This window comes from Filicampus tigris, chromosome 1 (genome assembly GCF_054856515.1).
Source record: "Filicampus tigris isolate MCC_2025a chromosome 1, RoL_Ftig_1.0, whole genome shotgun sequence".
Classification (NCBI taxonomy): Eukaryota; Metazoa; Chordata; class Actinopteri; order Syngnathiformes; family Syngnathidae; genus Filicampus; species Filicampus tigris.
This window is the reverse complement of record NC_141217.1, coordinates 30,421,081-30,438,000: the sequence shown is the minus strand read 5'-3', so window position 1 is coordinate 30,438,000 and position 16,920 is coordinate 30,421,081. Positions and strand designations below refer to the sequence as shown.

Below are 16,920 nucleotides of genomic sequence, written 5' to 3'. Positions count from 1 at the left end.
AAGTGGGGGATGGAGAAGTATGTCTGTGCATTTCCTGCAATGAGTTGAAGTAACAGAGAAGAGACTCAACTTCCTCCATTGCGGTGGAGCGTGGGCCTGTGCTGAGAAGACGTCGTTGCACGCCACCGAGCGTTCGTTCCAGCTGCGCCATGAGCCGAGCGGCCAAAACCAAGACGGAGAACGCGCGGAGCAACCTGCTCAGCCCACAGGAAAGTCAGGCCTTGGACAACCTGCTTGGCAGAAGGTGTGCTGTAAGTTGTCACTCCAATCTCTGGATCACTGTGCGTGTGGGTGTGCGTGTGGGCGTGTGTTGAAATGACAGCTCTTTATTTCAAGTTGATGCATAAAATTGTTCAATTTTCAACAGCTAAGATCGCCTTCATATTATTTGATGAGCACACTAAAATGAATTCATTATTTTGCCAGGTGCTCACTTGTAATATTTGTGGAAAATACAAATCGGAATTCTAACGGCGGCTTGAAAATACACTTTGATATCCTAACCGAGGTTCAAAACCCTAATAGAGGCTTGAAATCCTACTTTAAGACCCCTACCCTGGTGTGAGAGTACCTTATTTTAAACTCTAACTCTGGCTTGAAACCTCACCTCGAAACCCTGACCCTTGCTTGAAACCCTTTTCAACACTTATCAAACCCCTGTAAACTTTGAAAAACCCCAAAATGGCTTGAAAGATGTCATTTGAAACCATAACCGAGGCTAAAAAACTCATTTTGAAAGCTTATCTCCACCTTGAAAACCTAACCCTGAGTTGAAATCACAATTCCAAACCCTAAAGTGAAGCTATAACCCTGGCTTGAAACCCCGAATTAGAAACCCGGACCCTTGTTTCAAGCCTTAACCCTGGCTTGAAACCCTAACCCTTGTTTCAAACCCTAACTTGGGAGGCCTAACCCTGGCTTGAAGCCACTAAATTGAACATAACCCTCACTTGAAAACACCCAACTTTGATGCCCTAACGCATGCAAACCCCTGGTGTTGGGTTGAAACTCTACTTTGAAAGCTGCACCCTGACTTGAAAGCCCTAAATCGAAACCCCAACTTCAGGCCTGTGTTGAAACAGTCATTAAACCCTAATCTGAAACTAACCCTGTCTTGAAACCCCCTAATTTATAACCCCACCCCTTGTTTCAAAACATAACACTTTCTTGCAACCCTAACTCTTGTTTCAAACCCACATCACTTTTTTCCAAGCTATCTATAAGGTCACATTTTTGTATTCAAACAAGCTGCTTGCATGAAGTCATCAAAAAGGAGGAAATGGCGCCTGAAGCCTTCTTCCTCTGGTGTCAGAATTTGACACAGTCTCTTGTGTCGGTGTGCAGGCGTCTCTTTTTGTCTGCCGTGCTCAGCGCTGACACAACAATGCCGATTAAGACAACTGCAAATGCATGCAAAGAAATCAACAACTCCAAAGTGAAAATATATGTTGCTGATTTCCACGAATGTGTATAAAGTGAAAATACGCGTGCGTGGGTGCGTGTGTGTGCGCGTGCGTGTCTCTACAGTCCATGGCCACTGCGGTGGCGCAGTTGTTCATGGCCCTGCCTCACCAGCCGTCCACGTGGAGCCTGCAGCACACCGGCGTGGTCTGCCTCATTAAGGACAACCCCCAGCGCTCGTACTTCTTTCGCATGTACGATTTGAAGGTAACGGCGGCATATCACATGTGAAGAACGTTCCGCTCAAGCCGCACGAGCCGCCTCGCGTCACATGACCAGGAAATTCGAGTACAGCAATCCTTCGTTTATCGCAGGGCTTCCGTTCCAGACCACCAACGCAATTGACAAACGCCACAAAGTATAGCAGCCAAAAATTCATTTTGTTATCTACATGTTGTAAAACTCCGTGTATATAAAACCAAAATATATGCACGTGGGGTGAAGGTATTATTTTCGTCCACTTGGGGACATCTAATTCGTGAAATTCAGTGAATGAGAATCAAATTCTCAATCAAGGTTGGCGGACTGTCAACAGGCAAAACCGTGAGCCACAGCGTGCTGAGCGATGGCGTCACGCGGTTCGACCAGCCCAGAAATAATCCGGCCATTCGGGAAAATCCAGAATTTTCCAGAAATTCCCGAGGGCCAACATGCTCCTGAATCACCACAATATATCAAATCATCCACAATAAACAGTAATTACGAGATAATGAGGTATGACTGTTTTCCTATGTATCGTGCAAAGCTGAGGTGGGGGATTCGAGTGACTCGACTTGAGTCGCCAGTTTTGGGACTTGGGCCTTATTTGTCTTGAACTCATTAACGAAGCAACTTGACTTTGCCTTGGTGTTCATGAGTTTTGACTAGATTTAGACTTGAACTACAACACGTGATAAAGTCTTTCCTGTCTACGAGGCGTGCAACAAAATCTCAATGGCACAGTACGATATCGTCACCGTAACCAAGTCAACGGTACGGTACGTTTTAATTCACGAGCATGGTCTCCGAATGAATTCAACTCCTAAATCAAGGCACGGCTGTATCGGGGTGAGCCGAAGATGATCCAGATTGGATTCAAGAATGACGTTTCTGGTAAAATCGGGAAAAAGACAATACCAACATCAGAATTAGTGACTCAAACACCAAAGGCACAACTACGACATCCAACCTAATCTGTCAATATTAAATCCTCAAAGACATAAAATACATTAACTTCACACTTGAGCTGACCAATAGCTAGTCAGACATTAATCAAGCTTCATCTTCACAGTAAGAGTTTACCCTAATCCGATAAAATAAAATGCACACATATTCAGAACCCTGCCCAACACACATAATACAAGTAGGAACAAATCAGAGTAAAAAGCAATGTTTTGCTGATCTTAATTTTGTATCTTAAGCCTTTTCCTTTGCCGTTTCTTTACTTTTATGTACTATCTCGTCGTCAACTTCGAGCTCATGCACTGATTCGCCTGTTAACAACCAATCAGTTGACTTCATTTTGCATACTGGGCATCGAGGGGTCATTGATTCAAATCCTATCGAAGAAGCACAATGACACAACAATCTCTTAATTCTTCACAAGTGTAAACATTGCATTTTACTTAGATTGGTTCTTGCTTGCCGCCGCCACCATTGGCTGCATATCTCAACTTGGCCATGTGCCAGACTGCCCCCGCTTGGGCCATTAGTAAACTCTATGATTGTAACAGTGTTACAGCTAACTAACTCAAGTACTGATATTGAGTGCAACGTGGCTAATTTGTGACTATGTTAGCCACTTGACTATAACTATGAGTGAGCAAGATGATGTAATTTGCTTAATCCAAATAATGGCTTGACTCGATTTAGTTCATTTTTGCAACAGTGACTTGCGTGAAACTTGAAAACACTTTAGGAGGGGTGAGCCTTACTTCTGACTTGTCTAATTCCCCACAGGCTGGGAAGCAACTGTGGGAGCAAGAACTCTACAACCAAATAGTTTACTCTGCATCTCCACAGTTGTACTTTCACACCTTTGCTGCTGATGTAAGCGTGCCCTTTATTGACATTTCACCAGTCTCTGTGCGCTGCTGTAGTGACTCACAAATTTCTCTTGGATCATTGCTTGGCCGCCGCTCTTCTGCCTGCCGTGCAGGACTGTCAAGTTGGACTGAATTTTGCTCAGCAGCAAGAAGCAGAAGCCTTCAGAAATGCTGTAGTGGGAAAAATCAACCAAAGAACCAACCGGCAAGGTACCACAGTACTCTGATTAAAAGCCATTTTATGTGTTCTTTATTTTTAATGGTAAACGCGAGAGCTGTGTCCAAAATTCTGCTTTTTGAACGAGAACAATACTGTCATTCATTCAACAATTTCTTTGTAAATGTAACTGTGGGGTTCACACTGCCAAATAATGAAAGCAAGATGATGGGGGGGGAAAAAAAAGATTGTTCATTGATTAAATGATTCGTCTCGAGAGTTGGCAATCGAAAACCGGTTCTTGTTGAGAACCGGTTCCCAGAATTTCACTTTGCATTATTTGCCGTTCTTAGAAACGATTCCCTATCGATTCCAGTCGGTGCAAATGACGTCAGCACGCACGTTGCGTAGCGATGTTATTTACTTATACGGCTAGCAAGAAACATGGCACCGAACCCTCGCTCTAATGTTTGTTGATATTGTACAAGAATGGATAAAAAGAGGTCAACTTGAAACACTTGCAAATTATATTAATATTTCGTCGAAGGGGGGAAACGAACTAAGCAAGGACGGAAGTGGGTTTTCTTCCGTCCCTCTATTCATCCCTAACTGGGTCAAGAACCGACTGAACTCATTAATTGCCTGCACAACGCTTTTCATGTGCATTCCCTGTAGTAGTAACATTGCACAGGCATAATTTGCCCTTTAGTGGTTTAACACATGTAATTCCATGGATTATGCCCCTATTTCACTGACAGAATCACGCCCAGCCTGTCTTGTGTGTGTGACTCTAGAAATCCGGGAGAAGGTATGTATTGGGCGTAGGAAGAAGGTGAATAGCAATGTTGTTTTGTTACCCAACTGTTAACAATTAGCACACACCTTTTCCCTTTGCATGCGAAGTATGTCCTTTTGTGCCACATCTTTAGAGCATAAAAATCTCTGCCAGCGTCTAACATACTCTTAAATGACCCGGAAGTGGGGCGGCACGGATCAGTGGTAGAGTAGTATTTGTGGGTTGTGGGTTCGATCCCCAGTCATTGTGACCATGTTGAAGTGATGCTGCGACATCAGGAAGTTAAATGAGGTACAGTGTGTGAAGCGCTTTGAGTACCAAAGGGAGAAAAGCGCTATATAAGTGACAACCCGTTTACCAAGTGGAAGTCATATGTCATGTCATGTCATGTCATCTTCCAAACCGCTTATCCTATATAGGGTCACGGGAAGTTGCTGGAGCCTATCCCAGCCGTCAATGGGCGAAGGCAGACTACACCCCGAACTGGTCGCCAGCCAGTCGCAGGGCACACATAGACACTGTCACTGAGCGGGAATCGATCCCACGCTGCCCGCACACAACTCAGGCGTGTGTACCACTACACTATCAGCGGACGGAAGTCATATGTTTTCTCCCAAAATAACCTGGCGTTATTTTACAGTAATTATTTTATTGCGAAATATAGCAATAAAAACTGAAAACCTATTGTGCTGTAACGCAAACGTTTGGCAATAAAACTCAACTGTATTGCATTATAAAGCAATCTTAAATATTCTCGCGAAGTCACCTGGCGGGCTCCAGTGTCTTACCCTTCGTGACGTCCCACCCTTCGTGACGTCCCACCCTTCGTGACGTCCCACCCTTCGTGACGTCCCACCAATGCTTAGTGAGCACGCATGCTCACAACACGGCAATAGTGAGGTGTCTTAGTGTTGAGTTTTTGTTTAGGTTAGGGGTAGGCAGTCTAATTTTATATATATATATATATATATATATATATATATATATATATATATATATATATATATATATATATATATAAACGATTAACATTTTTTAAGTAATTAATCACAAACATTTCCATAATTAATCGCGATTAATCGTATTTTGCAACTACAATTTTTATGAAGCTTGGAACTGTAAAATCTTGGAATTCATGTGGAAAAAAAATTAAAGTATATTTCGATTCAAAGACCGTTCTAATAGCTTTCTTTGATCCTAGAATACAAATTCTATTCCTGTAAAACACAACAGTTGAACAATTAAAGACGTACAACTAATATGGTATTTGAATTTGGCTTTATGAAGTGTGCAAATTGTTTTGGATTTCTCCAATGAGCGGTCAAACAACTTTTTTAAAGTAAAACTACATAAAAGTCCGTCTCTGCGACAGTGAGTCTCCTCTAAGTTTACCTGCACAGTGAGCAGAGGTCAGCTGCTACAGGAAGTAAATAAAACTGAGTTAACTGAGTTATTTTTTTTTTTGTGCGCCATGAAATTTAATTTAATCTCCATAGTTAATGCTTTAATTTGGATAGCACTAATATATATATATATATATATATATATGTATATATATATATATATATATATATATATATATATATATATATATATATATATATATATATATATATATATATATATATATATAGTTTGTATGTATATATGTATATATATTTATATATGTGTGTATTGTATTGTTAAACAGTCCTCTTCATCACGCTGTTTTAACACGATGAAACACAGATGACATACAACAATTGATCGCCATTTCAAGGCTTTAAACAGGTTGTTCTCAGATGCAGTGTCTACAGAGTTTAGAATGTCATCAGCAAGTTGCGAGAGAGAGACTGGAAGAGTCACAGACAAGTGTAGAAGTTTACATGAAAGGATTTGTTTCTTTCTGAAATGCCTGTGAATTTTGCTGTTCAGTTCCTTGTTGTCAAACAGTTGGACATTTGCATTCAAAAAATTATAGAAGGTCAAATTAAGGTCACCTGAAAAGGTGAAAGTGTGTTTTAGGATTTACACAATGTATACTGCTTGCAATGTATACTGCTTGCAATGGGTGTGCCTTAGTCATTTTCATGTTCTCATTTTTGTGTAGAAAGAGGGTCCCTTCCTCCTGTCCCACCAGAAAAATGTAACTCCTTCGCCTCTGTAAAATGATTACCACTGATGATGTGCAGCAATAAATGAATGACAAGCCTTTATGTACTGTCCTCCAAAGCGGCATCCAGTAGCCGTGGTTCATTTCACAAAGCCTCTGTGGATATCCCGAGCCCCGATACCTCCTCACGTTACCGCATGATTCCCTCGGCTTCCTCATTTCGGAGTGGCAAAGGGAAGAAGGACAAGAAAAACAAGAAAAAGGGAATCTCTAAAGCTGACATTGGCGCCCCCAGTGGATTTAAGTAAGTCATCTTTACAATGTGTGGGTTTTGATGTTTTGGAAAATATTTCTGGTGGCTGACGTGAGGCCGTCGCACGCCGAAAAATAATCGTCGACCAGGGCGGAGAGCGTGTGTTGGGGAAGGGCTGTTGCGGCCATCATGTGGAGAAAAATAATCGTTGACTGGAAAAGTTGTCGGCGGCGGGCCGTCATGCACCGAAACATAGTTGTCGGCGTGCGGCCATCATGTGCTGAAGACAGGCAGGCATTCATGGCTGTTAGCTCCTGCTAGCTTCCGCGGCTTGTACAGCCTTTTTTTTGCCCGCCGGAGTGACCAAAATTACAGTAAATACAAATTGTCCTTTAATAATGTTTGAAAACAAACAATAGTAAATGTTTAAATGCAAATTTTTCATACTTAGAGTTAAATACACCTAAATTCTACCATTAGAAAGAACCTACATATGAACGCTCCGCTTTGAGTATCACTGACCTCTCGCATTTGTTCCTTTATTCCTTCCTTTCAGGCATGTTAGCCATGTTGGGTTTGACCCCAACAATCTGGACCCCGACCTGTGGAACCTCCTCTCCCAAGCGGGCATCGGAGAGGATGAGATGAGGGATGAGCAGACATCCCAACTGGTCTATAACATCATCGAGCGCTCGGGTGGCATGGAGGCGGTCAAAAGGGAGGCCAAAAGAGGAGGTAATTGCTTGAATACAAATACAGAGGCACTTTGAGAGACGGGTAGACGAACAGAACTAGGCATTCCGTCCGAGGGATGGAACGGACCGTTCCATCATTTTTGGACGGACGGACGGAGGACAAGAAGTCTTTTAAAAAGGACGGACTAAGCAAGGACGGAAGTGGGTTTTCGTCCGTCCCTCTTTTCGTCCCTAACCGGGTCAAGTACCGACTAAACGTGTTGTGTTGGGTTCTTTTAAAAAGTTATAAAGCAAGACCACTGCATGTTCTCTTCTACAGAGCCGCCTTCATTAATTGCCTGCACAACACTTTTTATGTGCTTCCCAATAGTCACATTGCACATGCATATTCTGCCCTCTAGTGGTTCAACACCTGTAATACCATGGTTAATGCCACAGGAGTCAATACACCATTTCGTAACATGCCCAGCCTGTCCAGTGTGTGGGTAGCAATTTTGTTTTGTTAACTAACCATTAACATTTTGTACCTTATCCTTTTGCATGCAAGTATGTCATTGAGTGGGACATCTTTAGACCGCAAACATCTCTACCAGTGTATACATTTAAACGTCCCGGAAGTCTTTGTTTTCTCCTCAAATAACCTTGCTTTATTTTGCAATAATTATTTTATAAAAACTAAAAACGTCTTCCGATAAAACACAAAATGTTTGCAATAAAACGCAATAGTATTGCATTATTACTCAATCTTAAATATTCTCCTAATGTCCGCTGGCTTGCTCCAGTTGGCATCATCATCATTATCTTCATCACATCACGACGGTCTTGTTTTGCAGCTAAATGCTATCTTGGTTAAACATTTGAAAACAATTCAATCCACTCACGATACAGAGTCTGCTCATTGTCACATTGTGTGTGCGTTGCAGCCGCTGGGCCTCCAGCACCTCCCCCGGGCAGGCAGGGGCCACTCCCTCCTCTTCCCGGCTCCGGCCCGACGCCGCCGCCTCCACGGGGGCGTTCCGGCCCCCTGCCTCCTATCCCGATGCAGTCGCAGCGAGCGGCGCGGGGAGCCGTCCCGCCGCCGCCGCCGGCCAACCGAGGCTGCCCGCCACCTATGCCGCCGACACACGGCCCTCCGCCGCCATCCGCCCCTCACGCAGGCATCTCTCATAATGCGCGCCCCCCGATGCCGCCCGCCCAACCTCAGCACGCGTCGGCTTTCCCACCTCCGGTCGCCCCGTCCCCGCCCATCAGGGGATCTTGCGGAGATCCGGCGCCACCTCCGCCACCACCTCCGCCACCTCCGCCTCTCAAGCTGTCCTCGGACCCTCACGCGCCTCTTCCTCCTCCTCCGTTTAGCAGCCTGCCGTCACCCGCCACTTCGTCTGTGACGGGAGCAGACAGCAGAGGCGCTCTACTGGATCAGATACGACTGGGGAAGAAGCTCCGAAATGTAAAGTACCACTTCCACAGTTCAGAAAGCCTGAAACCCAGGCTTGAAACCCTAGTTTGAAAACTAGATTAAGTTTGAAACCCTAACAATAGTTTGAAACCCTAATTTGAAACCCTAACCCTAGTATGAAACCCATCCATCCATCCATCCATCCATTATCTGTACCGCTTCTCCTCACAAGGGTCGCGGTGCATGCTGGAGCCTATCCCAGCTGTCTTTGGGCAGTAGGCGGGGGACACCCTGAATTGGTTGCCAGCCAATCGCAGGGCACACAGAGACAAACATCCGCACTCACAATCACACCTAGGGGCAATTTAGAGTATCCAATCAACTTACCATGCATGTTTTTGGACTGTGGGAGGAAACCGGAGTGCCCGGAGAAAACCCACGCAGGCACGGGGAGAACATGCAAACTCCACACAGGGAGGCCGGAGCCGGGATCGAACCCGCGACCTCTGAACTGTGAGGCGGACGTGCTAACCAGTCGAACACCGTGCCGCCTTAGTATGAAACCCTACTTTAAAATCTTAATTTGAGACCTTAACCGTAGTTTGAAACCTTAATTTAAAACCCTAAATTTGAAACACTAAACTGGATTTCAAATCCTAAATTGACAACCCAGTCCTGACATGAAACCCTAATTTGAAACTCTAACCCTACTTTGAAACAATTTTTTGAAACCCTAACCCTAATTTGAAACCATAATCCGAAACACTAACCTGGATTTTAAAATCGACACCCTAATCTTACCTCTAAACCCTCATTTGAAAGCTCAACCTTAGTTTGAATCCCTACTTTGAAATCCTAATTTGAGACCCTAACCATAGTTTGAAACTCTAATTTAAAACCCTGAATTTGAAACACTAACCTCGATTTGAAATTCTAAATTGACACCCCAGTCGTGATTTGAAACCCTAATTTGAAACCCTAACCCTAGTTTGAAACCCTACTTTGAAACCCTAACCCTAGATTAAAACCCTATTTTGAAACCCTAACACTAGAGAAACAATATTTTGAAACCCTCACCCTAGTTTGAAACTCTCCTTTGAAATCCTACTTTGAAACGCTAAACCTAGATTAAAATCCTATTTTGAAACCCTAACCCTGGTTTGAAACTCTACTTTGAAATCCTACTTCGAAACCGTAAACCTAGATTAAAACCCTATTTTGAAACCCTAACCCTAGTTTAAAACCCTAATTTGAAACCCTAGCCGATGCTTGAAACCCTAAATTGAAACCTTATCCTTAGTTTGAAACCCTATTTGAAACTCTAAAACTCATGCTTGAAACCCTCATTTGAAACTCTAAAACTCATGTTTGAAACCAGTAACCCTGATTTGAAACCTTTATCTCAACCACGCCCCCACACACAGACACACACTCAAACACACAACACACAAGTAATTCTATTGTAATGTCCTAATGAGCGCTTGTACGTGCCGTTTTCCCACCATTGCATTGCGTTGTTGTTGTGCCGCAGGTGAACGAGTGTCCAGATCCGAGCACAAGCCTGCCGGCCGAGTCGGGCGAGGGCATCGTCGGCGCGCTCATGATGGTCATGCAGAAGCGGAGTAAAGTCATCCACTCCTCAGGTAAACACGTCGCTTGTCCTGGGCCGGCCGAGCGAAAACGAAAGATGACCGACGTGCGTTTACGTTCTCTTGCAGATGAAAGCGAAGACGAGGGCGGCGATGATGAAGACGACGACGACGAATGGGATGACTAACGTGACTTTGACCGATTCGTTTGTTGTTTCCAGGCAGACTTCTCAACATTTTTGTAATGTCAAGAGTTTTTCCACAATAAACTCATTTGTCTCTTTGAGCAAGTCAAGTCCGTTTGTGCCGTTTCGCCCTTAGTTAACCACAAAAGCATCACAGAGGCTTTCACAGGCCCACAGTTCACAAAGGTCGATGACATCACCTAATCCAGTGGTTCGCAAAGTGTGGTCAAGTTACCACTGCTGGTAAGCGGTCTCCCGCTAGTGGTATATGAAAAAAATCCTTTTATATGACAATTTACAGTACGAGTAACAGTCCTAGGACATCCCCTGCTTAGTGACCAGTGAGCTGAGAGCACATTCATACACGAGTATGCCGATACAGAATCCGCTTATCTTATTGGTCGAGGTACTGTTGACTCCAATATAGGTCGATAAAGTGCGAGAAAATATCTATCATTGCACTACTAGACAAATTTGTTGTCCACCAGGTAATGCCAGAGCTTAAAGAATGATTATTTTTTTTAACCATGTGATCAAGTTTATTATGGGAATGTGCAATGAATGTCAGCATTGTATGGACAAACACAATCATTTTTGAGTGGATTCAAAATGTACAATTGATTGACAAGTGCGTTAAATAGATTGATAATACATAAAAGTAATACATTAATAATAGATAAAGAATACACACACAGCCTAACATTAATTACAAGTTCAAACAGACGTGCATAATTCTTACTGTACAGGCAGTTGATATATTACTTTAACTATAAATATATACAGTAAAAACTTGTTTACATTATTTTTTTCTTTTATGAAGATTAAGTGGATAAATGTGCAAAACAAATGTTCTGCTGAACTGATTAAAGGTGCAGCAAGATCTCAGAAGAAATATAAATGGAAAAAATAGGCTGTCTCCACATATTGTGGCATTGAGCGGTTCAAAAGTTGTCAATGTTCTGCTTATTATTTATTGTTTTATATTCACTTATACAGTTTCAATTTCAGCAGGAAAGATTTGTGTTTGAGAGATATTTGTTTTGATGAGTACATTTTGTTAGTTTGTATTAAAGTACATTTCTGGATAATAACTTTTTCACGTGTTCATCCATCCATCCATTATCCAAACCGCAGCTCCTCACAAAGGTCGCGGGCGTGCTGGAGCCTATCCCAGCCGTCTAGGGGCAGCAGACGGGGGACACCCTGAACTGTTTGCCAGCCACTCGCAGGGCACACACGAACAAACAACCATTCGCGCTCACAATCTTACCGAGGGAGAATTTAGAGCATTCAATCGACCTACCGTGCATGTTTTTGGAATGTGGGAGGAAACCGGAGTACCCGGAGAAAAAGGCCAGGGCCGGATTCGAACCCACGACCTCTGCGCTGTGAGGCGGACTGCCAACAAGTTACCACCGTGCCGCCAACTCGGGTTTAAATAGTTAAAAATTGTTTCGCCCACAAAAAAAAAAAAAAGAAGTCACACATGGAAGGTTGAATCCAGTCAGGTCAGCTGTCTCTGAAGTGTCCCCTCATTTATTTTTCCGGGAGTTGGCAACCCTATCGGACAGCCAAGTATTTTTTGAGGTGGTACGCGGTTAAAACGTTTGAGAACCACTGCCTGGAAAAATTCAAACAACAACAATTTGGGGGAAAACTAGAATAGATATTCAAGAAGAATGACCAGGCAGAAATGGATGCCAAGTGGGTAACTTTAATCACATAGTGTTGTGCTGTACATTGTTATTAAAACAACATGAGAGTTTATTTCTTGAAATGAAGTGCTGCAGGTGGAAGTGGTTCTTCCTCAGGACCTGTCCCGCGGCGTCACTCGATGCAAAATCCTTACGGAAACAGTCTCACTTCCGTCATCTTCACTCACCTCCTCTCAGAGCAGCAGAGGAGGGGGGGTGAAGAGAGAGGAGAAGTGGCGGTAAAACAGACCAAAATCCAGATATCAGGGAGTAAGGCAGGGCAAGAGAACGTTTGCATCGGGGGAAGAGCGTAAAAATAAGTCTTGACATCGAGATTTCAACATTTCTACAAAGGGAGCCAATCAAATTTCTGCAGGTAGGGCATTCGAGAACTACAGCCTGAATAGAGAATACTGTAGAACCTGCCAAAAGACCAGCATGTTGTGAGCGTAGGTCTCGTGATGGGAAAAAACAAAACGTACAATTAAGTCAGCTAGATAGTAAGGTGCATATAAGCCATGTAATATTTTATGAGTAATTAACAAAACCTTAAAATTGCATCTCCTGTGGACTGGGCCCCAGTGCAAACTGGCCACGATAGGAGAAATATGATCAACTTTCTAGTCCTAGTCAAGAGTCTTGCTGCAACCATTTGTACTAACTGCAGGCTTTGATAGTAGACACGGGAAGACCAGATTGTGGCACGTCCCAATAGTTAAGACGAGACATGACCAATCCTTGAACTCACTAGCAAAAAGCCGTATCGTAGCAATATTGCTGGGATGAAAAAAACAAACAAAACACAGTCCCGGTAATGTTCATTTGATGTGCATTTGAATGGAGAGTTTCGTATAACCCATAAGAAGCATACATAAAACACTGAGTTGACATCATTCCACTTTTTATAACAAGACACTGTACATTAAAAAAAGATTTCACTTACCGATAACATCTGTGCAAACATCCCAAATTTCCCACCACCACCACCACTGACAAAGTGCATGACTGGAAGATCACCGTGAAATGCGTCTTCAACACTCACATACAGGGGGTGACGACAGCACAGGACCGGAAGGGAGGGGCGACATCCACATGGCTTAGCTTAACACGATATTCATATTTGACATCTAAGGACATTGTTTCACGGCAAAGCCCAAGAAAAGCGACAGACAACATACAGAAGCATGCAAACAGTGATGAAACGTCTTTGTTTCCTCATACAAACAGTAATCCACTGGCCATATATATTATATTCATCATCAATATATTACATTTGTTCTCAATACACTCAAAAGTAGCACACTTGTGGTTTTGCCGCTTGACACCTTCTTGTGACAATCGAGTTAAATGTTTCAAAACATCCCCATTTTCCCGGCACTGCCAGCTTTCAGTGTCATGCAGTCGGAGTATGAAACAATGGTGCACTTGCTTATTATAAACTACTCAGAAAAAGTTGGGGATATTCAGCTTTTAGGTGAACATTCAGGATGAACCTCAACTGCTGTGGAACCACTACAAGGGAGTTTAATTTGACCTTCTCTAAGCTATCAATTGTTGGCTGTGGTCTTGGTCTCCTAATGTCAAAATGTGAACAGCGTAATGAAGAGGATTGATGATATGGCAATGCTCATTCAACCGGGACATTATTTGGTCCATTCAAATTAGTGAAACACTGAACAGTCGGAAATGCATTCGAAAGTTTAGAGATGGTCAAATTTAAAGGGAAGTTACAAATTTAAACAAATACTTTTTCCATAAACTGGCAGTATAAACGTGACAATAGTACATGTGTAAAGTGATCGGGGGGGGTAAATCAGCCCTGCCTGGCCCCATCTTGTACCTGTAATATTAACGTGACAAGATTTCCTAAAAACGACAGTCTGTCAAAAATGCTGAGTCTTGTTGGAATTGTCACTTCAACCAAAATACAGAGCACCAAGAATTTGAAAATCTAATGATGGGTTATGGAGAGAGGGTTGTTTTTGTGTCAGAAAAAAAAAAAAAAGGACAGTGTTTTTTTTGTATGACATCACGTTTCGAAAATCCGGTCACAAAAACGTCTTCGAATTAGGGTAAAACAGTATCGGCTGTCTTTTTGTGTCAAAGTTACAAGCCGTGTAACTATGCTGCACAGTACATAATGCTGTAAAAAAACATGAAAACAAAAAAAGAGGACACATATACCTGCATGGGGTTGCGGCAGTGACCTGAACCGGAAGGTATTGCGTTGTTTTTTTTGACAAATGCTGATGTGAAGTGTCGTTTTAACATTATTATCACATTAAAACATGACATTTACCATTGTAAAAACATGAAAATATATAATATTGGAAACATTAAATTCATCACATTAAAACATGAAAATATTAATGTTAAAATGTGAAACTTATCACATAACGTGAAATTTATCACATTGACACGTGACACTGAACTTTTTTTTTCTGGTATCGCAGCAATACCCTTCCTTACGATATCGCAAATAAGCCGCGATATAAGTACAATAAAAAGTGTGCAATACACTGAACCTGCAAGAAGTCAACTGTAATATAGCGAGGAACGACTGTAGTGCATTTTATGTCCACCCTGATATTTAATCCGAAAGCCCAATATGTAATTTTTGGCAAGTTGTGTATGTCATAGCAGTCATGTGGTTGTGTCAGGAAAAAAAAAAAAAATTCACGAAAGGAATATATTATGGTTGGTCTAGAAAGGAACTTAATATTAAAAAATGACTTCAGTTGGGACTATATCCTGAACTTGAAAGCTGGACAAACAAGAGTGTCTAAAAGCTACACTGGAACCATTGGAATGCGCTCAGTGGTGAGGTGTGCTATCCACAAAATGTACCCGCTAGGCAGAAGACAAAACCACCAATATGGTACTCGAACGGGATGACAGCGTCGACTGTCAAACCAACGGAGGGGATATGCACAAACATGCATGAACAACACCAATAAAAGTCCAACCAGGCCAACTCAGACGACAGGAGCGCCCTAACCGAGACCGTGCTCCTGTCCCTCCGTATGCCGCCGGCTGGTGCGCTTGCGCTGGTGTTGTTTTTCTTTCGGACTGGACTGCTCCCAGTACGACTGGCAGTACTGATTGATCAGTCTGATCTCGGGCGGGAAAGGTGTGGAAGCGAGTGACGATCGAGGGTAGGGTCGCACGTCGTGAGTCTCGGGCTCGTCCTCGTCATCGTCTCGAGCGCTGAGAGCCAGAACGATGTCTCGATCGAGGATGCGCAGCGCCACGCGGGCCACCGTGTGTTTGAAGTTGTTCTCGGTGGCCAGGCAGTGGTACAGGCCCGCGTCCGATCCATTGAGGGACTTTAGAAGGATGCCGTGGTTTGTCTTCAGGACATCGCCAACACGGTTCAGCTGAAGATCCGAACAGTCACAAAAAGACAGTCTAACGTTTTTTTGTACCTTTAGTTGCACAAGGCATTTAAAATGAACACAAATCAATCATTTACAGGATATAACTGTTACCGTAGCAGCAACAACAATAGTCATATTGACAAAAGCGAACAAGGGACGCTAGGCACCGTTTTAACACGTAATCCTATTGGTTGACATCAAGGTGCTATGGCGCAGGGGTCTCGTCACACTACATGGTAGATATCACCCCCCAAGAAATCAAACACGCTCGACTTTTCATTTTGGCATCTTAGGGTTTCTCAGACGATGAATCGTCGTTCATGATAGCAATCACACTTATAATGAGGCTTATAGTCTGATCCAGCCATTATGTGTATGTATACCAGGAAATTATTTTTTATTTGTCATGATAAGCCTCTTTTTGATCTTATTTTTGACTTGTAGTTTGAGGTGTCACAAAAGCAAAAAATATTAGCATCAAAGTCACTGTTCAGCTTGACATCAAGTTTGGCTTGTTCGCCTTTTGGTCTGAAACCGGTGATTTTGGTGAAGCCAAACCATGTTGATTACGAAAGAACGGAAAGACCTAGAGACAAACTTTTTTTCTGGTGAAAGAAGAGATACTAATCTTACTTTTTGGTTGGTCGGTTGCTAAAATTGTCATAGAAAGTGCTCAAAAGTGATTGGCAATATAAGGATTTCGGCTTTGAAAAACGGCTGCCAGTCAATGAGTTAATTAAGGCGATCATAAAAAAAAAAATTGGGGGGTGGAATCAGTTACTTGCATTTTTTTCACTATTTGCAACAGGGCTCTGTGTCGATCCCCTGCAAGTATTCCTTCAAGAGATGTTCTTACCAATTTCCTTTTGCCATCCCTCTGGAAAAGCCACTTGACGGTGGCCTGAGGAGAGCGAGGCTGACACTCCAAAAAGGTGCTGCTACCTTTCACCCCAAACTGCACCGTTTCCTGCAGACGTTTCTCCACTGGAAGCACACACAAATATCTTGTAACATGGTTTTTGAACAGATACGAATGGACAAATTTGCATAAAACATTTGCAGATTTTTTATTTTTCTATTTTAATAAATGCAATAAAAGTGCGATCTTGTAAAATTGACTTTTTTTGTGGTATCCACCCATTATGAAAACACTCAATCCATCTATTTTCTATGGCGCTTATCCCCACTAGGAGTCAGC

At 42.8% G+C, this 16,920-nt stretch overlaps 2 protein-coding genes across 2 annotated transcripts in view; one reads left to right on the top strand and one right to left on the bottom strand.

The window, feature by feature from the left end:
• The first annotated feature begins 53 nt into the window (after nucleotides 1-53).
• wasb (WASP actin nucleation promoting factor b) lies at nucleotides 54-10,761 on the top strand. Its single transcript, XM_086031266.1, has 10 exons — nucleotides 54-251; nucleotides 1,528-1,668; nucleotides 3,400-3,489; nucleotides 3,599-3,695; nucleotides 6,528-6,563; nucleotides 6,651-6,834; nucleotides 7,340-7,518; nucleotides 8,402-8,928; nucleotides 10,409-10,520; nucleotides 10,596-10,761. Exons 1-10 carry the CDS (start codon nucleotides 150-152, stop codon nucleotides 10,652-10,654), a joined length of 1,527 nt encoding a protein of 508 aa, XP_085887392.1. The 5' UTR covers nucleotides 54-149; the 3' UTR covers nucleotides 10,655-10,761.
• Nucleotides 10,762-13,229: 2,468 nt separating this feature from the next.
• Nucleotides 13,230-16,920, bottom strand: part of LOC147153516 (semaphorin-3F-like) — a 28,085-nt gene continuing 24,394 nt past the window's right edge. The window contains exons 18-19 of the mRNA XM_086031252.1: nucleotides 16,579-16,706; nucleotides 13,230-15,722 (exon numbers count right to left, since the gene is read on the bottom strand). Of these exons, the coding sequence (XP_085887378.1) occupies nucleotides 15,339-15,722; nucleotides 16,579-16,706 (512 nt within the window). The 3' untranslated portion in view covers nucleotides 13,230-15,338. The remainder of the gene's footprint in view (nucleotides 15,723-16,578; nucleotides 16,707-16,920) is intronic.